Below are 26,750 nucleotides of genomic sequence, written 5' to 3'. Positions count from 1 at the left end.
GATTCAGTAATCAGATTTTCAGTTACAATCACTTATGAGACTATGTCATCAATATTTGTTCAATATACATTGGTGGGATATGGGCATTGCTGGCTGGCCAGCATTCATTGCCCATCTCTACTTGCCCTTGAGAACGGCAAAGCTGTGGTAGTCCATTTGACATCTCCTGACCTGTTTAATGTCAATGATATTTGGAGTTTATCGAGAAGTGGGAGATGGCATTGTCACAATATCATCTGTACCTGAGATGTGACTACAGAGAGAAAGCAACTGAGCATCTGCTTAACCAAGTAAATTGTTTGATTGCAAAATTAACAGCACATGAACTGTGATAGTGAAGGAAATGTAACTCTCAATGAGTGAACTTAGAGTAGTTCAGAAATAAAATGCAGAATTTTATGCCCTTCCAAATGACAATTTGGGAGCAATGGGACATGAAATTGGGTGGGAAAGCATTAGTTTGTAGCTTCTTGTCACTCATCTATCGTGGTGGCAGAAGATTCATGGATGGATTTTGATGCTCTGCCATTACTTATGGTGTTTAAGTGGCCAATGAATGGCCATTGAAATGTCTCCTCCCTGGTTCTGCACCTACTTGTGGAGACCAGGGGACAATCATGAGGAAAGGCGAAATCAAAATCCTGTTGAATTCCTATCGGGCTTCCAAGAAGAGGGAATTCATCTAAAGGCATCAACACTTATTTGAAGGACTCTACTTCATGTAGATGGGAGGACTGGGGGGAGCTACTGAGAGCTAAGATTCTGCCTTTCAGTTGATCTTCTCCCCCTTCCCCCCAAACCCTTCTTCCACATCAACAATAATAATGTGACTCTACGCATGTAATAGGTAATTTCACACTGAGCCGAGTTTGTAAATGTCAGGAGATATCATTTTTATAACAGCAGAATGGTGCATATCAGAGATATTTCTCTGAACCTCTGAGTGCAGTCAGAAATTGCTGTGGAATTTACACATAAATAACAAGGAGCATCTGGAGCCTCACCATTTAAGTATAAGATGGTTCGTTACAAATGTGCACTCAGTTTGACATTCATACCTATTTTAAATCTAATTTAAATCATTTTTGTGATCCAAATTAACCCAATGTATGCAGTTTGCATTTTGCTTAACAGACTGCAGTGCAGAAAATAGCAATGTCTTTGCAGAAGATCAGATTTTTGGTCCAGTGGGGTTTTATTTCTGCTATGAGTCAATTTTGGAGGGAAAATCTTAAAGTTGGCAGCAAGTAGTCAAAGGAAAATCAAATGATGGCCCTCCTGTTAAGTGAGATGGTGTTAATCAGAGCTAGTTTAATTCAGTCAGATCACATTGAGCTGCTGGACTAACTCACACTATGCTTCTTGTGGTCAATGTAGTTTTTCAGTTGAATGAGTTCAAGTGAAGTCGTTCAGCGCTGATGAATTCTCCCTTCTATTTATCAGGTCTGGAAAGATGCTGCAACACAAATTTTCTACTCGACATCAGTGGGTTGGGGCAGTTTAATCACATTGTCATCCTACAACAAATTCCACAACAACTGTTACCAAGATACCCTCATTGTCTGTGTTGTTAATTGTGCTACGAGTGTGTTTGCGGGATTTATCATCTTCTCCACTCTTGGACACATGGCTCATGTGCAAAACAAGCCCGTTGCACAGTCAGGTAAATACAAAGTTAACCATACTGTTCTGCTGCACGATGGCACATATGTGTCATTTGTTTGACATCGATGGGGTACAAGAGGACACCTGGGCCTGAGTGTAATTTGCCCAAAAGAGCATTGAGTCAATGGGATTAATGGAATGAGAAAGGAACAGAAAAATAATTGAGAATGATAGTAACAGGGCAACAGGCAAACATAAGACAGGTGCTCAGAGAATTCAGTAACAGAAAGATCAACTTTTCCTACATTATTGGAATTGGTGCACAATAAAGTTCTCATGGAATGATTGTGTTTATTAGTGGCTTCTATTTCCGGATTTATTTTGATGTTAAATAAAAGTTGGGTTGATAGCTAGGGAATGGTAGAACAATTATTGCATGGCAGTGATTAGATTACTGAATAACCTGAGTATCTGCCTCCTCCTATTCATTCTCCCAGGATAACTCTGCCGTCCTGGAAGCAAGATTTGAGAGATTCAGCAAACCTGTAGTGATTTTGAGATGTACTCCATTTGAACTTGATTTGACACCTTCAGGAAGCCAGTGGTTTGATCCACCATGTTCCTGTTGAGAGCAAGTGTTCCATTGTACACCAGCTTGAGTAGCAAGGAAGAACCACCAGCAAGGGCAGGTCTGGATATTCCAGTTGTTCTGAACTCCTTGTCACTGCCCCCTTGTTTGACTGAGGCTGGAGGAGTGCATTATCTCCCACTCATCTGCTACTCCATTGATAACAGTATGCACGTAAATGTTTTACCCAGTAACCACCATGGGCAATGATATAACTTAGCTAGAATGGGTTTAAACTTAGAAGATCTATAAACCAGGTTTCTTTGGGAATCCAAGATGGCAGCGACCCAGCAAGTCTGAGTCTACAGTGCTCCTCCCAAGACTTGGGCAAAGTGGGTCGCCCACCCCCACCGCACTCACCAAATCATTTAAAATAGTTTTTACTTAATGTAATTAGTTGTTTAGTATTGAATTTAAACAATTTCATCTCCAGTAAAAATGACTAAAGGGGAGCCTGCAGCTCTCAGCAAGCAGGAACTCCTCCCCCACCCTCTCCAGCTGCAGAAGAGGCGTCCGCAGCCGCCCCGGGGGACTTACTTTCGGTAGCGAGCCTCGTGGGAATAATATCCAAACTTGATGCGAAGATTGACGCTTTTATAGAAGAATCCTGAAGCCGATGGGACTCACTCTCGGCAGCGCTGCAAAAGCAAGACATCAAGGAAATCGAGCGCTGAGTCGGAGGGGCGGAGCTAAAGGCCGCGACCTCCGAAACTACAGCACAATCGGCCGTGAATCAGGTCCGGATTCTCGAACAGCGAGCCTGGACCTTAGAGAATCACATTGACGACCTTGAGAATTGAGGCTGTAGAAAAAATATTCATTTGCTGGGCCTTCCCGAACGGGAAGAGGAAGGCCAGCTTACAGTGTTCCTTGAACAGTGGCTTCCACAGCTTTTAAATCTGGAGGCTGGATCAGGCCAGGTAAGGGTGGAATGGGACTACTGGGTTGCAATACGCGGATCCGGCTCAAACCAGCGTCCCGCCCGGTCCTGTTCCGGCTGCAGTTATAAGGAGAGGCAGATACTTTTAGAAGCCTCCAGAAATCTTGGAAAAGATCTCCAAGCCATGATCTATAAAGGATCCAAGATCATGTTATTCCAGGACTTTTCCCCAGCTCTGGTCTGAAAGATGAAGGTGTTTGATGAGGCGAAGAAGTGTTTAAGGGACTTAAGTATTCAGTACTCCTTGCGCTACCCAGCGACGCTACGCTTTAACCATGAAGGGTCCATGTATAACTTCGGATCGCTGGAAAAGACCAAGGAATTTTTGGACTCTCTTAGATAAATTGTAAGAGATAATTGATGTTGGTTTGCTTTCCCCCCACTCCGGTTTACATCCCACCCTCCCTTTTTTTTAATAGATGAATCATTTTTTTACCTTACTGTTTAATATTATCTTGGGGGGTGGGGAGAGGGATTTATTTATTTGTTCTCTTCTAAACTATTTTCTCCACCACCTTGTTTTTTTATTTTATATATATATATATATATATATTATATATATATATAGGCTGGGGGGTCTAGTTAATGTTGTTGGGGGGAGGTGGTTACCTTATACTATTTTACCTCTGTTTCTAGGAGCGGGGTATACATGGTATTAACATTACCAAATATATCCAGGTGTTGGTGTGGGGGGGGGGGGGTGCGTAGGGTGCTCACTCTTAACTCTAGTTCTGTAGTATATTTGAATTTTCTTCATCCTATTGAGGGGCGCCTGGGTCAAGGGTGGGGCACTGGTTTGGAGGGGATACAATAGACTTTTGGAAAGGAAGTGATACCCCCGGGAACAAGGGGGAAAATCTCCATTTAAATACGTTTTATATTTTTTTTATTTCGAAATAGTTTTTTATTTTACTATTGTGAGTGTATTAGAGAGCCTTTACTTTTGTGAATTTTATATGCTCTATGCTCGGGATGTTCTGGATTGAGTTTCCCCTCTCGAGGGATCTCGGATTTGCCTGGACGATTATGGTTGATCAGTCGGTTAAGTGGTGCACCTGGAATGTCAAGGGGGTAATTCACCAGTCAAAAGGAAGAAAATATTATCAAACCTCAAGTTTTGAAAGGGTTGATATAGCTCTCCTGCAGGAGACACACTTATTGGATAAAGAACACTTGAAATTACGACAGGGTGGATTTGATCAGGCCTTTTTTTCTTCTTTTAGCTCAAAACGCAGGGGAGTTGTTATTCTTATTCGGAAGAATTTCCCTTTCAAAATCCTAAATCAGATAAAAGACGAATCTGGAAGATATATGCTGATTAAAGCCCTTATAAATGGAGAGGAATATGGGATTTTAAATTTGTATTGCCCCCGGCACTTCCTTTTAAATTTATAATGGAAGCCTTCTCAAAGTTGATGGCTCTCGGTGCCTGTCATACAATTATAGCGGGAGACTTTAATTGTATTATGGATCCGGAAATAGATGGGATTCCCAAGAGTACTGCAGGAGTATCTCCCAGATCTAGACAATTGGTGGATTTGAACAAAGAGTTAGGACTAGTAAATATATGGAGATGCCTTCATCCACAGGGCAGAGATTTTTCTTTTTACTCCAATCCACACAAATGCCATAAAAGAATTGATCTGTTTTTTGCCCCTCGATTTTCTAAAATTCCATATCATCCTGTAAAATAGGCAGTATTACAATTTCTGATCACGCTGCTGTATATATGGAAATCAAGGCAAGGAATAATGAGACATCACCCTGGCATTGGCGTATGGACCCCTTCCTGATGAAAGACAGTAAATTTGTAAAGTACTTCTCTCAAGAATTTAAAACTTTTTTAGAAATTAATTTAGGTATGGCTAGCAACCAATCAATGATGTGGGAGACCATCAAAGCTTATGCACGAGGTTTGATCATCTCATACTCAGCGACCCAGAAAAAATTAAAGGGAGAACAACAGCGAATGCTCGAAGCTCGCTTAAAAGCGGCTGAAACAGCATACGCTGACCGACCTTCTATTATCAAATTGCAAAGGATTACGGCCCTTAGGACAGCTCAAAACACCACCCTTACCCAAACGGCTAAGAGGGAAATATTATTTGCAAAACAAAGGTCATATGAATTTGGTAAATACTTAGCATTTCTTGCAAAGAAAAAGAAGGCCCCTCAAATATCACGTCTATCAAGGAAAGTACTGGTATTTTTACTCATGATCGTAAAAGGATTAACGCAATCTTAAGAAAATTTTATTCTGATTTATATAAATCACAGGATTGTGAAGACAGGACTTGGAGGATGCAATCATTTTTAAAAACTTGACCTTTCTGGACCTAAGTCGGGAACAGATATCGGTCTTGAATGTTCCCCTAACAATCCAAGAAATACTTGACACAATCAGGCAACTTCAGAGCGGTAAGGCACCTGGCCCAGATGGCTTTCAAGCTGAATTCTATAAAGAATTTACAGGAATATTGGCTGGTCCACTTATGGACATGTATAACTACTCATACAGTCAGGGCTGTCTCCCGCCTTCACTGAAAGAAGCAAATATCTCTCTTATCCTTAAAAAAGGAAAGGACCCAGAAGATTGTGTGTCATACAGATCAATATCCTTTGTAAATGTAGATTTTAAAATCCTCTCTAAAACGTTAGCATTGAGGCTAGAAAGGGTATTGCCACATATCATAAAGGAGGATCAGACGGGGTTCATTAAGGGCCGTAGATCATCCAATAATGTTAGAAGGGTTTTGAATGTGATTCAAGCCTGCCATCAGGGAAAGATACCAGGAATAGTAGTCTCATTAGATGCGAAAAAGGCATTCGACAGGGTTGAATGGTCATATTTGTTTTACACATTGGAAAGCTTTGGCGTTGGAAAGGTGTTTACCAAATGGGTCTCAACACTGTATAGTGATCCCAAAGCAGTTGTGATTACCAATGGATTAGGCTCGGATAACTTCAGTATGGATAGGGGCTGCCGTCAGGGATGTTCTTTCTCGCCATTGCCATTTACGCTAATAATTGAGCCACTAGCAGAAACTATACAGGCTGACCCTAATATAAGGACCCCGAGGATTGGTACAGGTAAACATAAAATTACCCTTTATGCAGATGATGTTCTTCTATTCCTCAGTAATCCTTTGATGTCCGTGCCTCGCTTAATCCAAGTTATTAATACATTTAGTGTATTTTCAGGCTATAAAATTAATTTCTCAAAATCGGAGGCTCTGCCAATGGGTGGCCTTGCTAGTATATCCCACTTATTGGACGGATCCCACTTTCCCTTTCAGTGGTCCCTGGAGTTTTTTTTATAATTAGGCATTTTTATTACCCCAACATTTGGTCAGTTATACAAGGCTAACTTTGTGCATTTACTGGAAAGGGTAAGGCAGGACCTCCAGCGATGGAGACCTTCCAATTTCCTGGCTAGGTAGAATAGCACTAATTAAAATGAATGTCCTGCCCCGTCTCCTATACCCTATGAGAATGCTTCTGGTGATGCTGCTGAGGCTGGCACTACGTAAATTATATGGCTGGTTGGGTTTCTTTATTTGGAATCATAGACAGCCCCTCATTAAGCTGAAGAAGCTACAGCTTCCACAGGCAAGGGGAGGATTGGATTTCCCTGATTTTAGGAAATATCAGTTAAGTTCCTTATTAAGTTACATAGCTGATTGGGTCTTGTCTGACCCGCAATCAATCTGGCTGGACATTGAGGCTTCTCAAGTAAAATGCCCACTTATTAACCTTTTATTTTCAGACAAGAGGAAAATCATTACGGATCACTGTAAAAACCCCATAATACTGAACACAATTAAAGCTTGGAATATAATGCGGCAAAATGAGGGCAACTCACATAAAACATCCCCCTATGCTCCGATAGTGGGAGCATGGGGATTTCAACTGGGGTTTACAGATGCCACTTTCAAACTCTGGAGATCCAGGAGTATCTCTTGTTTAGGGGGTCTACTTAAAGAAGGGATCCTGATGTCTTTTGAACAGCTGCATCAGAAATTCGGATTACTTAATGGAGACCTCTTTCGATACTTCCAAATTCGAGATTACATACAGAAGAAGACTACGTTATTAGATAGTCTTTATAAATCAGATAGAGAATGTAGAATGCTATGGCCAATGGGGGTATTTTCCATCAGTACTATCATTTACTACATGGTGAAGTATTGGGAGATATAGACAATCTGCTTAAAATATGGGATCAGGATTTGGGACTAGAAATCTCTATAGAAACGTGGAATGACATTTGGAAAAATGCCAGAAGAATCACCATCTGCAACAGAACTCAGGCCATTCAGCTGAAGATACTTCATAGGGCCCATATAGCACCAGATCGATTGGCAAAATTTAAGGCAGGAACATCTCCGATGTGTCCCAAATGTAAAATAGAGGTGGGCACTTTTGTACATTGCCTATGGACCTGTCATAAGATGCATAGATATTGGACTAAAGTAGCAACTGCTCTGACAGAAATCTTAGGAACGGAAATTAGAGTGGACCCTGTATCTCTCCTTTTGGGCTTTTCGATCTTACCCTCCCTGGATATGCACGGGAAGAGATTATTTTCTATTCTCTCTTTCTATGCAAGGAAAAATATTTTGGTAAACTGGGTGGCTGAGGGCCCCCCTGGACTTTCAATTTGGCACAGATTAGTTATGGAATGTATTCCCCTTGATTTCCTTACAAATATGGTGCACCAAAAGACCAAATTATTTCATAAAATATGGCAGCCCTTCTTGAATTATATAAATACATATATTTCGGACGTCCTAACAAGGGCTTTTATTTAATTGAAATGGCGAACCTGGCTGGTCCGTGGCCCCTTGGGAGAGGAATCCCGCACGAATACGGGTTTTGTTACATATGATGTTAATACATTCCCAGCATGTATCTCACTACCCAATTTCTGTGTTATCCGTTGGGTTTTTGTTTCTCTTATTTGAATAATGTAAAAGACTTAATTCTGCACTCTGGTTAGTTGTAGGTTAGATTAGTAGTTAGTTGAGTTTTTTTTGTTGGGTTTTTTTTGTTAAATTTTGGTTATTATTTATTTAAGATTTAATTGTATATCAATGTTTATGCATGGGTTTTTTTTATTTTGTAAACTTGTAAAAATGTTAAATTTTCAATAAAAATACCTATAAAAAAACAAGTTTCTTTAAAATTATTGATTCCCATTGAAAGTAGGCATTATTCAACAAATGTATAGAACTGATTTAACATAGTTTGAGATATGAAATTACTGACCTTCGACATATCCAGTTCACAAATAAGATGTCACAATCTCACCATTCTGAATTACTGATCTCATGCCCATACATTCATCCTTATATTCAGGGTGTGCCACATGGTACGTTCCAGAAGTAATTGGAATGTCTCAGCTGAGACTTTTTGAATTTGCCTCAACATCAGTGACTATACGGAATTAAATGTAGCAGTGTGTGTTGATTGTACGCAGGACTAATATTATCATTTGTTTTGTATCCATTGTTCAGGGTTTGGTTTGGCCTTTATTGCCTACCCAGAGGCCCTTGCACAGTTGCCATGGGCAACTTTATGGTCCATTTTATTTTTCTTCATGCTGCTCACTTTGGGACTTGACACACTGTTTGCAAGTTTTGCTAAGAATGAAATCTTTTAAGTTCAACAATAATGTTACATAATTTAACCAATCTCTTTCTACTTTTATAAAAGGAACTTATCTAAGCTATTATGTTTGGAACTACTGCTGATGATTGTAATGCATGAGAAAACAATGTTACTCTATAGTCAAATTCTCCACAATGTCTTAATGAAACCTCAGCTTGGTTGAATGAAGTGTGTTCCAAGTTGTAGGAAAGAAATATTCAGGTCATTGTTACCTAACATCTGGAAGATTTACAGTGGAATTCATGTTTTTTAAAAATCTGCATTCATGTTCAGTCGCTGTTCACAATTTTGTTTTTCTTCATTCATTCATGGGATGAGATCATTGCTGGCTAGGCAGCATTTATTGCCCATCTCTAATTGCCCAGATGGCAGTTAAGAGTCAACCACATTGCAACGGGTCTGGAGCCACATCTAGGCCAGATCAAGTAATGATGGCAGCTTCCTTCTCTAAAAGACATTAGGAAATCAGGTCAGCTTTTCCAACAATCAATTCATGGTCATCATTAGATTCTTAATTCCACCAACTGGCGTGGCAGGATTTGAGCTTGGGTCCCTTGGACATAATCTCTGGATTAACAGTCCAACGATAATACCATTAGGCCATTGCTTCCCCTTTCCTTCTTCTTTCTGTTGTATCATACAACTCATATTTCTGTTTCTGCTGCCAAGTTCTAGGTGTCTCAATATAATAACTATCATTTTTGATGTACATCTAGACCCTTCTCATCAGGAACAGGATTTGTTAAAATGTATTGAGCAGCAATTATGTTGTGATTCAGTTAACAGACTAATCTGGAGGCCTGGATAAATGACCTGGAGACATGAGATCAACCCTCACCTCTATGTCAAAAAAGAACTGCAGATGCTGGAAATCAGAAATTGCAGGAAGAACTCAGCAGGTTTGGCAGCATCTGTAGAGAGGAAGCTCAGTTAATGTTTTGAGTCCAGTGACCCTTCTTCAAAAAACAGCATTCTGAAGTAGGGTCACTGGATCTGAAATGTTAATTCTGCTTTCTCTCCACAGATGCTGCCAAACCTGCTGAGTGTTTCCAATAGTTTCTGGTTGTGTTTCACGTCAGTGTCTGAGGAATTTGAATTCAATCAAATAAACCTGGATGAAATAACATTGCTGTCAGTAATTTTGACTGTAGAGCTATCATTGTGTCAGAAAAAACCATCTGACACCTAATGCCTTTTATAGAAGGAGATTGTGTGTGAGAGACCTTCTTGAAAACCTCAGAACCATAATCATATGTTAGACCCTGGAATCCTTGATGTGCATTTTGCTTCAATGCTTTATGTTATTAAAGAATCCAACAGAATATTTATTGCAGCTCACTGTTATATACAAACATTATATCCATGTACGCTTCTCGGTGAGTATGAAAGTACTCAATTACAACATGCAGCACAGTTTGTCAGTATGTCATGCTTGAAGTGGCCCAAGTCAAGATAGTTTCTGAGATCTTTCTGCTCTTAAGTCACATAATTATGCAGGGTTTATATAATGCCTTACAGGTTATTATATTAGATAAGATTCCCTACTGTGTGGAAACAGACCCTTTGGCCCAACAGGTACACACCGACCCTCCGAAGAGTAACCCACCCAGACCCATTCTCTTACGTTTACTCCTGACTAATGCACCTAATACTACAGGCATTTTAGCATGGCCAATTCACCTAATTTGCTCATCCTTGGATTGTGGGAGGAAACCAAGCATCCGGAGGAAACCCATGCAGACATCACAACCCACACTCATTCCACACAGACAGGCACCCAAGGCTGGAATTGAACCTGGGTCCCTGGCACTGTGAGGCAGCAATGCTAACCACTGAGCAACCTTGCTGCCCCACAGTGCTGTGGTAACATATTAATTGTGAGGCATGAAACAACAAGCCTCTCTGAAATAAAGTGGCAAGCCACTCAGTTGTGGCTCATTGCTCCGATAGGAAAAATAAACCAGATGAACTGCCTGGCATCAGAAACAGCAAAGGTACAATCTTCCCAATCAGTGTTGCAAACTCTTCTGCAATACAATCTGAGAGAGTTCTCCCACACATTGTTGAACCAAATGTCTAATATTGTTGTTCCCACTGAATCACAGCCTATAGCCCACATCTCAGAATCTTCTATCACCCACCCTGAGATGGTGAGTTACTTTCAGGAGACATTAGCAAGCCTCCATTTTCCAAACATTGCTCTTATACAATTCTGCCCATAGACAGAGAAATCTCTCCCCATTGGCTCCTTCAGTCCTCTTGGCTGCCATTTCTCTGGTGGTGGATTTATCTAAGACTTGGTATAAATCATTAATTAATCACTGATAACTCTTGTTTTCAATAGAAACAGTAATAACAAGCCTGCTGGACCAGTTTCCTGAGTTCCTTAGGTCAAAGCGTCTTTATCTGACAGCTGGTCTTTGTTTGTTATTTTATTTCCTTGGCCTTCTGTTTGTAACACAGGTAAATTGTAGCTTAGTTATTTGCTATGTTTCCACATGAGCAATCAACCCTCTCTAGACAAGGGTACTCAGTAAAATGAGACACTGTTTCATAAATCACAAAGAATTAAGTTCAGTCTAAATAAGCTCCCAGCATTTAGAACCCCACTGCTGGTTTGGTTTTGGACCAGGGGTGGTGATAAAAATGGATAATTGGCAGTCCAGAATAAGAAGAATTAACTGGAGGAGAGCTGACTTCAATGGGCAAAGAATGGAGCTGAGCCAGAGAGACAGGAACAAAATTATGGTGGGAAAAACAGTCACTGAACAAAGGGCTATGTTTAAAATAGACATGATTCAGGTACAATCAAGGTATGTTCCCTCAAAAAGCAAAAGGAGAACAAACAAATCCAGAGCTCTGAGGATGAACAAAGGAGATAGAATACAAAATGAAGAAGAAAAAGTGAGGTTATGATGAGTGTCAAGACAAAAACTTCAAGCAGAACACTAAGGTTCAAAGGGGAAGTGAAAAGCATATTGGAGAAGTGAAGGGGGTTTAATAAGAAGATTAAGGTCAGAGGTAAAGCCACCATGGGCCTCCTGGGCCACAGAGAGGTGACGAGTGATGGTTTAATGTGAGAATCACCACACCTCAGGGAAGGGGAGAGGTTGATACTTTGTGGTATCTTCAGCTGGTGCAGGAATTGAAACGCACCTCTGACATCTCTCAGCATTTCAAGACAGCTGTCCAGCCAACTGTACTAACTGATGAGAAAGCACTGTCAGCCAAACATATCAAGGAATTCCAAAGTCTTCTATAGGCACATTAATAGCAAAATGAGGAGTTGAGTCAATTAGGGTAAAAAAGGTGGTTTACACAGTGAATCATAGAATCCTATAGTACAGAAGAGGACCTTTGGCCCTCAAGTCTGTACAACCAAAATTATATTAATTCTACATTAATCTCACTTTCCAGCACTTGGCCCACAAGTTGAAATATAGGACATATGGAGACAAGAGACATGACTAAGGTGTTAACTGAATACCTTGCATCTGTCTTTACCAAGGAGATGGAAGCGACACCAGTTATAGTAATGGAGGAGGAAGCTCTATCACGATAAAGATCAATATTCACCAGGAAGAAGTTTTGAGTAGGCAATCAATATTTAAATTGACAAGGTCCAGAAGCAGGTGTCATGCATCCAAGAACATTTAGGGAAGCAAATGTAGAAATTAAAGCACCACTGACCATAATTTTCCAGCCTTCCCTAAACTCAGGGGAGGTGCTGACTGGTTAGACAATTGCAGACGTTACGCCTTTATTTGTAAAAAAAAACCTGTGAAGGTAAGCCCAGCAATGACAGACAATTCAGTTTAACTTCAGTGGTGGATAAAAATCTGGAAACAAATATTAATGACAGAATCAGTTGAGGCATAGATAAATATGTGGGTTAATTAGGAACAGTCAGCGTGGATTTCTAAAAGGCAAATCATGGCTGACAATTCTTGAAGAGGTAATAGAAAGGATCGATGAGGGTAATGTCATTGATGTGGTGTACATGAACTTTCAAAACTCACTTTAAGCAATGTTACACAGCAGACTTATGAAGAAAGTTATAGCTCATGGTATAAAGGAGATAATAGCAGTCTGGATACAAAATTGGTTGAGTGAAAGAAAATGGAGAATAGTGATCACCAAATATTTTTTGGGTTGTAGGAAGGCTTGTAATGGAGTTCGCCAGAGATCGGGATTGGAACAAAAACAGAAATTGCTGGTGAAACCCAGAAAGTCTGGCAGCATCTGTAGGGAGAAAGCAGAGTTAATGTTTCAAGTCCAGTGACTCATCATCGAGAAATGGTAACTCCACTTTCTCACCAGAGATGTACCGTAGCTGCTGGGTTTCACCAGCAATTTCTGTTTGTGTTTTTGATTCAGATGTCCAACATCCATAGTTCCTTGTTTTACATCAGTTGTGGGAGCCCTGCTTTTCCTGCTTTATTTGCAGGGTATAGACCTTGTCTTGTAAGGGACAGTTTCAAAGTTTGGAGATGACATGAACCTTGGAAGGATTGTAAACTCTAAGCAAGAGAGTTGAAAAGTCCACAAGTTCACAGACATGTTGGTGGAGTGAGCAGGTAGCTTCCAGGTAAAGCTCAATGCAAGAAGTTTGAGACGATCCATTTTGGGGAGAGAAAACATTTGTAACGTCAGGGGTGCAGTACTTAAGAAGTGCAGGAGGTGTCTGGGCAGCTTTTCACAGATCATTGAAGATAGCAAGACATGTAGAGAGAGCAGTTAATAAAGCATATGGTATCCTGGGCTTTAATAATAGAGTTATTAGGGTATAATAGCAAGAAGGTTATGTTGAACTTGTATAAGAAATTTGTTAATCCTCACCAGGAGTGCTGAGCACTGTTGTGAATGCTACAATATTGGAAGGATGTGAACACTTTGGAAGAATGCAGAAGAGATCGACAAAAATGATTCCAAAATGAGAAACTTAATGTATGAGAATACATTGGACAGATTGGGTCATTCTCCTTAGAGAGGAGAGGAGGGGTCAAGAGAAGATGTGACAGACATTGCCAAACTCATATGAGGTCTGAATAGAGTAGATAGGGAGAAACTGTTCCCCTTTGTGAAAGGATTGAGAATGAGATGGCTCAGATTTAAAGCGATTTGCAAATGTAATGACGAAGATCTTTTTCACGTTCAGGTCTGGAGTGCACAGCTTTGAAATGTGATGGTGAGTCAATTGAGGTATTGGTGATTATTTAATTGGAAAAAGGATGTGAGGAAGGGGTGTGTGGCGGGGTCATATTGCTTGCTGGGAAGCAGTGTGGACATAATGGGCTGAATGGCCACCTTCTGTACTGTAACAATCTATGATTCTATGACTCTTTCTCTTGTTTGTGGAATGTGAGTATTGCTGGCTAAGAAGACAGTCAACAGGATGTGATTTATCCATTCCCTGCAGCCTTACAGTGCAGTGGGCAGAATAAATTTCCTGATAATGGGGCTCATGCCAATCACCAGCAGGAAGAGGTGCCATCCTTAGCAAGAGTATCCGATTGACCAGCCATTCCACCAGTGTCAGCAGTGCCACAAGCTCAGTGGTGGGCACTGCTGGTACTGCAGGCAAGGCCACATGTGGGACCAAGGAATCTATAAATCCTGGATATCGGGTCGAGGAAGGTTTGGAAATCTTTGGTTGGGATGGATTTTGCAGAGCAGTTGAGCATGATGCTATGTGTAATTGGAGTGCCCCCAAGTTGCCCCCTGAAAACAACACCCTCCCTTCTTTCCTTCCCATCATTTTATGCATGTCTTTATAAACAAAACGTGGATTCCCACCGACTTGCTTTGCAAAATCCATTTCCGACTCTCCACCCTCAGTACCCTTGTCCCTTGATGAAGATTTCCAATTCCTTCCTGAAGGATCATCATTGAGCTGAAATGTTAATCTTATTCATCTCCCTGTTGAATCTGTCTGCCCTGTCGAATAATTCTAGAATTTCCCGATTTCCATCTCAACCTTCCAGCACCTGAAATTCTTTGCTTTGTAAATCAACTTTCTTTTCTGCCTGGTGCCTGCTTTAGCTTGGTTGTGGGGAATGCAGTTTTGGAAAGTGCTCTTGCAGGACACTTGCCGAAGTGGTGAATGTTGAAGGTGTTCCTTGGTGAGTCAATTAAACAGGCTGCGTTCTCTTGGGTTGTGTCATGCTTTCTGTGTTTCACAAATTCCATAAGCCTCATCAATTGGATCACAAAACTGTAGAATAGAAATCAGAAGGAATGGTCATCAAACTTGACAGCACTGTGGTCAGACCTTACCTTAACTACTGCGTCCAGTTCTTCCCAACAAGACAGACAGACACATGGATACTGGAGACTGTAGTGCTAGGAGCCACAAGGCTGACCCCTAGAATTGGGGTTTTGAGTTATGAGGAAAGATTCAAGAAATTGTACTTTTCAGGCTGCAGACCAGTTCATTTTGAGAGGTGATCTTATGCGGTTATAGAATGTGATTTTACTCAGAATATTACATTTATGAGATTGGAGAGCTTGGTTTAAAATGAGGAAAAGCAATTTGAGAATTTATGTCTGGAATTCTGCAACACATGAAGAATGATTGACACACAGCACTAATTTCTGCATTGAGCAGTGGAGGCTAAAATCTAGAAATCATTGATGAAGCAATCAGATGTTGCAATATCAGGGTGTTCACCAATTATTAACGTCTGTATGAAGATGGAGTGATGACCTTCCTCATCCAGGATAAAGCTGTGGTCTCTATATTTATTGCTGCCTTTAATTCCCACGATCGCAGTAATAAAAAGAAAATATTTTGACTAATGTTGCAGATTTAATTTAATAAAGACGATTGCAATTTGAGCAGAGGGAAAGTTGATGAGGAATATGTGTCATCTGAGAATGTAGTAGAGGTCATGGGAAGGGGAGATATCTAGAGGACTTTTGTGAACATTTCATAAATATCATTAGTACAATGTTCCCAGGAAGTTAAAATAAAATATTGAAAGGCATGGAAAGATCATAATATATAAATCCAGAGAGGTGTTGCACCTGACCGAGATCACATCTGGACAGAATCATAGACTCTCTGCAGTGTGGAAATACCATTTAGCCCATCAAGTCTGCATTGATCCTCTGAAGAGCTGCGCACCCAGAACCATCCTCTACCCTACAACCCTGCGTTCCCCATGGTTAATCCGCCTAGCCTTTGCATCCCTGGACACTATGAACAATTTAGCATGGCCAATCCACCTAATCCACATATCTTTGGACTGTGGGAGGAAACCAGAGCACCTGGAGTAAACCCACACAGACATGGGGAGAACTTATAAACTCCACACAGATAGTCACCCAAGGGTGGAATCAGACTTGCATTCCTGGCATTGTGAGGCAGCACTGCTAACCACTGAGCCACCGTGCTGCTACATGCAAAATTGATTGTTTATTTCAAAAAAGAGAAATGGAACACAACTAATTCCAGCCCTTCAAGGAATGAGAATAAATCGAGCAAACAGGGTATTTTGCGGTTGAGAAAAGATAAATTCTTAAATCCTTTTAATGTCTATTTTAAAGATTTGAATGTTATGTTTTTTTCCATTTAATGCTTTCTAATTTTCCATTTCTTTTTAGGCTGGGATTTATTGGTTACATTTAATGGATTATTTCTGTACTGGATGGATTCTCATTGTAGTTGCTCTGTTGGAACTCATTGGTCTCAGCTGGATCTATGGTGGGTATGACTGGAAAAAAAAATAATTACAATTGAAATGTATTTATGAGAATACTTTCACCTCTTCAGAGATAACACTACAAAGTCTACACTGGATATTGTGCAGATAACTATAGGGTTTGAACAGTTAGTGAGGATTTAGACTTGAGTCAAATGAATAATGACAGAGGCAAAAGTTTAGGATTATAAAATTCATGAACTAATTTTATTGAACTATGTTTCAAAATCACAAGGCTATGATACAGATATAACAGGTGAACAACATCATGCATGTCCCACAGTGAAAAGCAAAATTTAGAAACTAATTGACTTGCTATTCAATCATGCCCTCACTTGATAACTACCCCACAGCAACTGAATCCTTCCAATCCAATTAACCTGTGGCATACTTGCCTTCATTGGAAGTGGCATTGATTGTAAGGGTAGGCAAATTATGCTGCAGCTTTATGGAACTTTAGTTAAGTCACACTTGGTGTATTACATACAGTTCTGGTCACCACAGTAGCAGATAGATGTGGATGCTTAGGAAATGTTTACCAGGATGTTGCAGGGTATGGGGATTTTAGCTATGAAGAACATTTAGACAGACTGGGTTTGTTTTCATTGGTATATGAAAGGTTGAGGGGTGACTTGATAGAAGTTTAGAAGATTGTGATGGCATGGATTGAGTGGAAGGTAAGAGGTTTTTTTTCCCAGGGTGGAGGGATCAATTACTAGGGGACACACTTTCAAGGTGTGGGGGGATGTTTCGAAGTGATCTACAAGGCATGTTTTTCACACAAAGGGTGGTGAGTGCCTGGAACACGCCTGCTAGAGGAGATGGTGGAAGTAGACACAATAGCAGCATTCAAGAAGCACCTGGACAAATACATGAATAGGAAGGGAATAGAGGGATACAGATCCTGTTCGTGAGGACAGTTTTATTATGGAAGAGCAAAATGTGTAAGCGCAGGCTTAGAGGGCCGATAGGCCTATTTCTATACAGTTGTGTTCTTTGTCCATTCTGACTGTTTCAAAACCCCCAAATATTCCCTTCCACCTTCAAAACAGAAGCATCACATGGGTAGATTCTTAACATTGTTTCAAGACTTCTCACTTCCCTGACCACAATGATGATCCTACAGAATCAGGAGATTCCCTTAATGAGATTGTTCCTGTGAGTGTCTTGATCATCATAGAGATTAGGAACATTAATATGCTTCCTGATCCTTTATCTTGGGACACAGGAATAAGAGTAGGCCATTCAGTCCATCAAACCTGTTCCCCTATTTAATACCATCATGGTCAGTCAACACTCCAATGTCTTTTATCTGTGCTATCCATATCCATTCATTCCATTGGACAAGTTTCTTGATCATTTTCTTGCCCTTATGGTGCCCTAAGAATACAGCCAAGGGAATACTATTTACTGATTACCTGTTTACAGGAATTAACATTAGCCATTGTTTCCACTCCCTTAACTATTGTTCACACAAAGATCAGGCTCATCAATTCTAAAATGATGAATGCAATTTCTTAGCCGACATTTTACATTTCCAGATTTTGGGAGACCATTGGCTGGAAGCTGTACACCAGGATCAGGCAGATGTCCCAACACACTGGCTATATGGGAATTGCCTGGGAATGTATGATACTCATGGAAATACCCAGTGTCAAAAATCCTCTGAATAAGTTCCAACTCTGAGTTAGAGACAGAGACTTCAGAAAGTTCTGACTGACTTATAATTACCCAGGAAATGTTAGAAGGATTAAAATCTGCTCTCATTATAAAAATGACTCCCTCAATCATTCACATTGACCTGACAATGAATAACATTAACAGTCTCCCACCAAGTCATTCACCTGTGACATCACTTCCCATGGGCATGTGACCACCCACCACTCTCTATTCCAGACAACACACACCTCTCATCTCCACTATCAAACACTCCCAACTCCATACCTGACCAGATCCAAATCTTCCACAACCCTGCTCCACAACCAACATGACTTCACCACATCATCAATCCCCACTCACTTGGCACCTTTGGCGTCAACCTGCCACCTCACTTCATCTCCCATTCACCTTGAACACTTGTCTTCTCGAAACAGTGTGAGAGTTCCTTCAAAACCTTTAAATCTTGGAGTACAGATAATTGATTTGGTGATAGGGAACACTCTGTTCATCCTGTTTGAAATCTTCAGCGATTCTTTCTCTGTTTAACCTGTTCATCAATGCCACCTGTACAAGATGAACTTTAACAGTAAATAAGCTGCCCTGAAGACAGGACAGCGCGAGTGATGGTGTCTCTCTGCTTCCTTGCTATTCACAGGGATAAACAGATTCATCAAGGACATTGAGATGATGATTGGGAAAAGGAATTGGCTTTTCTGGCTCTTGTTGGATTCTGATCTCTCCGCGCATTTTAACCGTAAGGAGATGTTACATCTTTGAGTGATTTAAGCTGAATGTAAAAATGGACGGTAAGTCCCTTTCATCATGTTACTGATTTTACTTTCTGTGTTTATTTCATTCAGGCAATCTTAGTCTGGTCCTTAACAACATTTGCCCTTCCAACATATGGACCAGTTGAATACTCTGTCTGGTCAATAGCACTGGGCTGGTGTATGATCATCTTCTGTATTATGTGGGTACCCATAATAGCCGTGGTGAGAGTTGTCCAAGCTGAGGGCCCCACCTTGTGGCAGGTGAGGAAATGTTTGAAAGATCGGGAAACAGTTTCTGTGACAGCCTCTCAGACTCCTACTTTACAGCAACTTTTAGTAATACAGTGCCTCCACTGCTATATTATATCCCATTGTACTCCCAAGAAGTGTCATAAAGTAAAATCTTACACCAAACCTCACGACAAATTACACAGTAGAAGAACAGAAGCTTGGCTGAACCAGTCGGTGTGAAGAAGGAGAAGCGAGAAATAGAGAAGTGGAGATGTATGGAGCAATTCCAAAGTTTAGAGCTTTGACTGCTAGAGACAGACTTAGAGGCATGTAGATCTCTCAAAACTTGTTGGATTTGAGGTGATTACAGAGGGAAAGTCCTGGGTATTCATGGAAAAGTGGGCCAGGTCTATGCCGAGTCCAAACCAATCCAGAGTCATTTAAAGATGGCAATGGGTTCTGATTCCAGTTGTCAGCCCCCTTCCAGGCGTGGCCAGTTATTGCTGGTCTAGAGTAAGTGCACAGTTAACAATCCCTCACCACTACATTCCCAAGCTGACAGGTTCCAAGAAGCAAGAATCTTCAAGCAATCCTCAACTTTTAATGAAGATGGGGCAGCTTCACCATGGCCCTGGTTCACAGCCTCTCACAGGCTTTAGACATTAATCTGGATTTGAGAATTTTTGTGAAAGGTGAGAACAAAACCTCTTATCTATGTCTATTCTGTGTGCCCATGCCCACTGAATGTTAACCCATGCTCGTTCACCCAATTGGTATTCAAAACAAGATTTGTGAATGGGTATTTGCTTTAGTCAGCAGCTGCATAGTTGCCTCTGTGTTTCTAAAGGTCATTGATTGTATGGTTTAGTCAGTAAGTTTGGTTGTCTCTTTCAGAACAGTCTTTTGGGGCTTCTCTTTAACTCACAGTAGCCCTTGTTGGAAATGTATTACCGCAATGTCATCAATGCACAATGTGTCTCGAGGATGTGTGATCAGGGTTTTGTTTAAAAAAACACTGACTAATTAGTGTCGTGTTCTCAATAAAATGATAATCTTTTAGATGTAGTAGCTACTTCATAAAATTAGAATAAATTGATTACGCTGTTTAAATTGAAAAACTATTCCTGCAATAGAGCATTTTTAAAAATTTCAGTTCGATTTAATTTCAAGATTATTTGGATATAATACGTGTCTCCAGATTTCATTGCAAATGAATATCACAATTCAGTCAGTTTAGACATGGGAGTCTGATCTCTGTAATAAACACACAGATTGAACATGTTTCGCTACAATATGACCTGCTAAGTATTAGAACAAACTGCAATATAATATGATTAGGAACAGCTTTCTTTTACAGTGGAATTAATCGGTGGATTAATATTATGTAGGAATTGTTAAATATTTCACTTCTGTTTTCATAGAAAATTTCTGCTGCATGTACAGCAGCTCCTGAATGGGGCCCACTCCTGGAACAACACAGAGGGGAAAGATACAGGAAGAAGCCTGACTCTACAGAAGCCCTGACTCATGTGCAATGTCTTGTCACTCCTGAGATTTGAGGAATTTTGAGAAAATGTTTTGTTCAATTGGCCAAAAAAGACCCTGATAATTGCTTTTTCTTGTTTATACCCCCTGTAATTGCAATGGGAGTTTTTCAGAACTGTTTTCAGCTCCACCAAGAGCCAGGTATCACCTTGGTTAAAGTTTTCTTTGAGCCTTTTCGCCTTTTAAGCAGTTCCTTCAGGTTGAGGATGGTAAGGTTGATTGGTAAGTCCAGTGCGTGATCTGTAGACTCAGCCTCATGCGGTTTAGGTGGGCTGTTTGAGGCTGTGTGCACTCCTTCTGATGCTTTAATTTCATTTCAGCACATTCTGCATTGACTGTCTTGATCTGTTTAGTGTCCTGTCAGATAAGGCTTCACCATTTTGGATGTTCACAAACTAGATACTCCTATGAGACAACAGAGGTCTTTTATCTCCTCAGGGAATGCTTTGAGGACATGCTTCAGTGTTTCTGCTGTCCTCGTGGGAGTCTCCTGCAGTGACTGAGACTGAGTAGAACAGTTATGGGGAAGTTTGGTATCAGGCATGTGAAAGCTTTGGCCTGCTCAGTGCAACTGATATGAAGTAATTCTTGGCAGGTTTGCTTTGGCAAAGGCACTGCTGTTGGACCTTTCTTGACATTGAATGTGGAGGAATTTGCAACATTACCGCTGCCAGTACTTTTGAGCTGGTTTCTGCCAGTTTTCCAACTCTCTAAAGCATATAGGAGCATAGAGTTGCTACTATCCAGCAGGACCTCAGGTTGCTAGTGTTTTAGATTAATTAACATTTGATTTTTTGTGTCATGAAACTTCAATCATGCTCCTGCTTCAGCCCTTGGGTGCTAATTAATACCCAAGGATTCCAACCATTATATATTGTGGACAGGAGTTCCAACTCCCACCTACAGTCTGCAATGGCTGGGTTTCCTTCTATTAACCACAGGATGTGTTAAGAATTTCACTGGGGATCCTGCTCCACATGGATTTTTATCACTAGCACTGACTGAAAACATTGTCTGACCATGTGTGATGCTGATGGTAGTGTACAGTCCCAGAGTGTACAATACTGTCAGGGATCATCCACAGTCCCAGTCTGTACAATACAGTCAGGGATACACCCACATTCCCAGTCTGTACTATACAGTCAGGGATCATCCACAGTCCCAGTCTGTACAATAGAGTCAGGGATACACTCACAGTCGCAGCCTGTACAATACAGTCAGGGATCACCCAAGTCCCAGTCTGTACAATATACTCAGGGATCACCCATAGTCCCAGTCTGTACAATACGGTCAAGAATCACCCACAATACCAGACTGGACAATAAAGTCAGGGATCACCTACAGTCCCAGTCTGTACAATACAGTCAGGGATCACTCACAGTCCCAGTCTGTACAATACAGTCAGGGATCACTCACAGTCCCAGTCTGTACAATACAGTCAGGAATCACCCACAGTCCCAGAGTGTACAATACAGTCAGGGATCATCCACAGTGCCAGTCTGTACAATACAGTCAGGGATCACTCACAGTCCCAGAGTGTACAATACTGTCAGAGATCACCCACAGTCCCAGTCTGTACTATACAGTCAGGGATACACCCACATTCCCAGTCTGTACTATACAGTCAGGGATCATCCACAGTCCCAGTCTGTACAATACTGTCAGAGATCACCCACAGTCCCAGAGTGTACAATACAGTCAGGGATACACCCACAGTCCCAGTCTGTACAATACTGTCAGGGATCACCGACAGTCTCAGAGTGTACAATGCAGTCAGGGATCATCCACAGTCCTGTATTTTTGCATTGAAGAGCTTCATATCTTTATTCCAAAAAAAACCTCTCGAAATTTTAGGACATTTCCATTATCCAATATTCCAGAAGAATAGAACTCAGTTTTTCTCTGCCTCAGACGAAGTGATGGAAGCTGGTACAATTAAAACATTTAAAAGTTAGCTGGATGTGTATATGAATGTGAAGGGTTGAGATGGATACGGGCCAAATGTTGGCAAATCGGACTAGATTAATTTCGGATATGTTTTTTAGCATGGACAAGTTGGACTGAAAGGTCTGTTCCTGTGCTGTACATCTCTCTGACTCGATGACTCTTGATGTTATTTGTTCCTTTTAGTATTTCAAAATCCGTGACAAAGTCATCTTTTTAGTTTTTAATTTATAAAGAATAGAATCATTGTCTGTCTAATACCATACAGTTAGGGACATCTATCAACAACCAGAAGACATGGATTTCCCATTATACACCCACAGAATTCAGTGATGGAAGTGCTTATCTCCATAGGCTGGGACTCATTCAAGTAGCGATCGATTTCTACATCTTCTACTTCAGAATTTGGAATGTTATATCTTGCCAAAAATAATTCAGATATGAAGAAGTTATTTTTGAGCTAAAATTACAATGTAATTTTTGAAAACAGTTGTTTCATCTTATCCTTGAGATTTATGTTATTTGAAATTTCATTTTTACATTGCTAGTTTCTGAAAGTGAATTGATAAGAGTACATTCAACAAAGTGGTTCATCTGGGCTCAGAGTAATTATGGATGTCCGTAGGATCATAAGACCATAAGATATAGGAGCAGAATTAAGCCAATTGTCCCATCAGGTATGCTCCACTATTCGATCATCACTGATATGTTTCTCAAACTCATTCTTCTGCCTTCTCCCTGTAATGCTTGATCACCTTACCAATTAAGAACTATTTTATCTCTGCCTTAAATTCACCCAATGACTTGGCCTCCACAGCCCTCTGTAGCAATGAGTTCCATAGATTCATCACTCTCTGGCTGAAGAAATTTCTCCTCACCTCAGTTCAAAAGGGTTATCCCTCCACTCTGAGACTGTGCCCTAGGATCCTGGCCTCTCCTATGCATGGAAACAACTTCTCCACATCTACTCTATCCAGGCCTGTCAGTATTCTTAAAATTTCACTGAGATATACCCTCAAGGAAAGACACAGAGTCCTCAACTGCTCATCATGTGATAAGCCCTTCACCCCCAGGATCATTCTTGTAAACCTCCTCTGAATCTCTTCCAATGCCAGCACATCCTTCCTTAGATACAGGGCACAAAACTGCTTACAATATTCCAAATGAGGCCTGACCAAAGCTTTACACAAACTCTACAGTACATCCCTGTTCTTGAGTTCTAGCTCTCTTGAAGTGAGTTGCATTTGCCTTCATAACAGCCAATGAAACTTGCATGTTAACCTTAAGGGAATCCTGAACCAAGACTCTCAAGACCATGTGTACTTCAGATTTCTGAAGCCTTTCCCCATTTAGAAAATAGTCTATGCTTCTATTCTTCCTACCCAAGTGCACTTCCTCACACCTTTCCACATTGTATCCCATCTGCCACTTCTTTGCCCACTCTCTTAATCTCTGTAAGCCTTCTATAACCTCCTCACTTCCTCACCACTACCTGTCCCTTCACTTAGCTTGTCTCATCTGCAAACTTAGCAACAATGCCCTTAGCTCCTTCATCCAGATTGTTAATGGATAATGGGAAGGTCCCAACACTGATACCTGCAGAACTCCACTAGTCACCGGCTACCCAAAAAAGCCCCTTTATCACCACTCTCTATCTTCTGCCAGGCAGCCAATCCTCTATCCATGCCAGTACTATGCCCCAAATGCCATGTGCTCTTATCTTACTTAACAGCATCCTGCTTCAGTCACCAATTAGCTGAAAGGCTTTTAAAATTAAATGCATCACAAACTAAATATAAATGCATTCTTTTTGTGTGTAACCAAAGCTAGAGAAGGAGATCTTCTTTATGAAAATCCTCCACCTCACTAAGAAAGCTTCAGTACAATCAATAATTAACAATCTGCTCTGAAAACCCTGCACATGGCTTCACAGCTGTGACACCCTGCCCCCAACGTCCTCTGGAAATGTGATATCACCCCCAGTTCTCTGCCGATATGAAACTTGACCCCACCCTCCCATTCACTGTTACCATTGGACTCCATCCCCCTCCACCAATGTTGTTGCTACTGGAACCAACCAACAAGACTGCTCCCTTCCCCCCGAAAATTCTCCTATCATCCTCAAGTTACCCTCAACACTGGACTATTTAGCAAACTCCATTGGTATCCTGCACCATGGCATCTTACCCACTTGGCACACTACACCTCCTCAGCTGGCACCTTATCCACCTGGCAACCTGTCACCCTGCTCCTATCCACATGGAATTTTACATAGCTCTCGATTTGCATGTCTGCACCCTACCTACATGCACCCTATTTAGCTGGCACCCTTTTCCCATCAGTTTAGCACCTTCCCTTCCCTGCACCCTAACACACATTTATGTTATGAACTTCCTGTTTGACAGCAGCTGTCAGGAACATTAAAATGTGAGAAGACAGCAGTTGTGAAAAGGGGTTTTGCTTTCCCCTGGCAGGCTCTGTGCTGTGAAAGCACTGTCAGATTGAAAATGTGGCTCCCCATTTCTGAGAGAGCCCTGAGTTGAATCTACCGCTCAGAACTGTGGAGCTCCATTCATTCATTTTGTAAAACAAGGAGTGGTGTAGCAAGGTATGTGAGACTCTCCTTCCCTGGATAATCCAGCCCATTATAATCCTTAAAGTCTTCTCCAATAACTACTAGTGAATACTTTTGAAGTAACTTTTTATATACAGTACCATTTTAATTTGGTTTTCTAATTACTTTTATGCAGACTTTTATCCAACAAGAGATTAAGCAGATTGAGCACCAGAGCAGGACTGTGCTGAGAGTGAGTGCACGGACTGTACCTCTGTGTTCTGATCTATGCATGACCTTACCCATGTAATCAAAAGGATTAACTAATTCAGTCAGAGTGAAACAGTGACCCTGGTTATATTGAAATGGAATGCAAAATTGATGTATAATACTGAAACATATTTTCCAGAGACTCTCTGCAATCTCACTCTGACTGATGGATATTTTGAAATTGTTAATATAATACAGCTGCAGGAAAACAATGGATCTTGTCCAAATAGATCAGAAATCTCCAATCCTCACCAGGGCCCGAGTGAGCAATAGTGGGAGTAAGTACATTGCTGCAGATAGCTGCACCAATAACCTACACAGCTGGGCCAGTAACTCCTCTTGGGTTGGTTAGTTTGTTTATATGTGTTTAATGAGAGAGAAGCTGTTTCATTTTGATTGAGGTATTATTTACATTGCACACTTGTTACAAAATGGCATCATGGAAAGGAAACTTTTACTATTTAATATTCCTCTGGTTTCTAAGCATTGTAACTTTGACAATATTTATAAAGCAAAACACTTTTCTTTGTTTTCTTGCTCTTCAAGGATAATATTCATGACCAGAATTCTTAAACATGAAATGGTTAGAATCATGTGTGACTGATGTTCATTTCTCTGCTTTTAATTGTAATAAGTTATTATTTTAACACACAGTCCTGGGACTGGATTTAGATTAACTGTCTGGAGGTAGATACCATGTGTAGGAAGATGAAGGAGCTGAATTCATTGGAAGACATAGTGACTAAACCAGACAGGTTTCACAGTGCATTGTGAAGCAGTCAGTGAAACATTGTCAGAAACTCTTTCACATCAAATCAGCTGCAGGGAATCTCATCAACTTGTTTGAACAAAGCTTTACATTGAAAAATATCAATACACACGAGGAAAAAAATGTCATACAGAATATCAAACTTCAAATTTATTTCTGAGTGCAAGAATCAAAGCTTCTATAAATCAAAAATTAATTTAGATATCACACAACTCTGTTTGTTAAATACATTGATGCACTATGTCTAAAAACATCTGTGTGTAATGAAGAGTGTCCTAACTTACTCCATGTTTTTGTTCTTATTTTCTGTAGTAAAGTAGATTTACGCCGTTCCAGTTCAATGGTTGAGACTGGGGAGGTAATCTGGTATTTAGCCCTCTGTCTGCTTCTTGCCTGGCTAATAGTTGGGGCAGCATTATCAAAAGGAATCAAATCTTCAGGAAAGGTAAATGATTGGTGATA

The 26,750-nt window shown here is 40.7% G+C and overlaps 1 protein-coding gene across 1 annotated transcript in view; it reads left to right on the top strand.

The window, feature by feature from the left end:
• Nucleotides 1-26,750, top strand: part of LOC132820040 (sodium- and chloride-dependent neutral and basic amino acid transporter B(0+)-like) — a 169,232-nt gene that overhangs the window by 110,504 nt on the left and 31,978 nt on the right. Inside the window, exon 9 of the mRNA XM_060831960.1 lies at nt 26,601-26,733. Coding sequence (XP_060687943.1) covers nt 26,601-26,733 — 133 coding nt within the window. The remainder of the gene's footprint in view (nt 1-26,600; nt 26,734-26,750) is intronic.

Source organism: Hemiscyllium ocellatum, chromosome 11 (assembly GCF_020745735.1).
Source record: "Hemiscyllium ocellatum isolate sHemOce1 chromosome 11, sHemOce1.pat.X.cur, whole genome shotgun sequence".
NCBI lineage: Eukaryota > Metazoa > Chordata > Chondrichthyes > Orectolobiformes > Hemiscylliidae > Hemiscyllium > Hemiscyllium ocellatum.
This window is presented reverse-complemented; position numbering and strand designations above follow the sequence as displayed.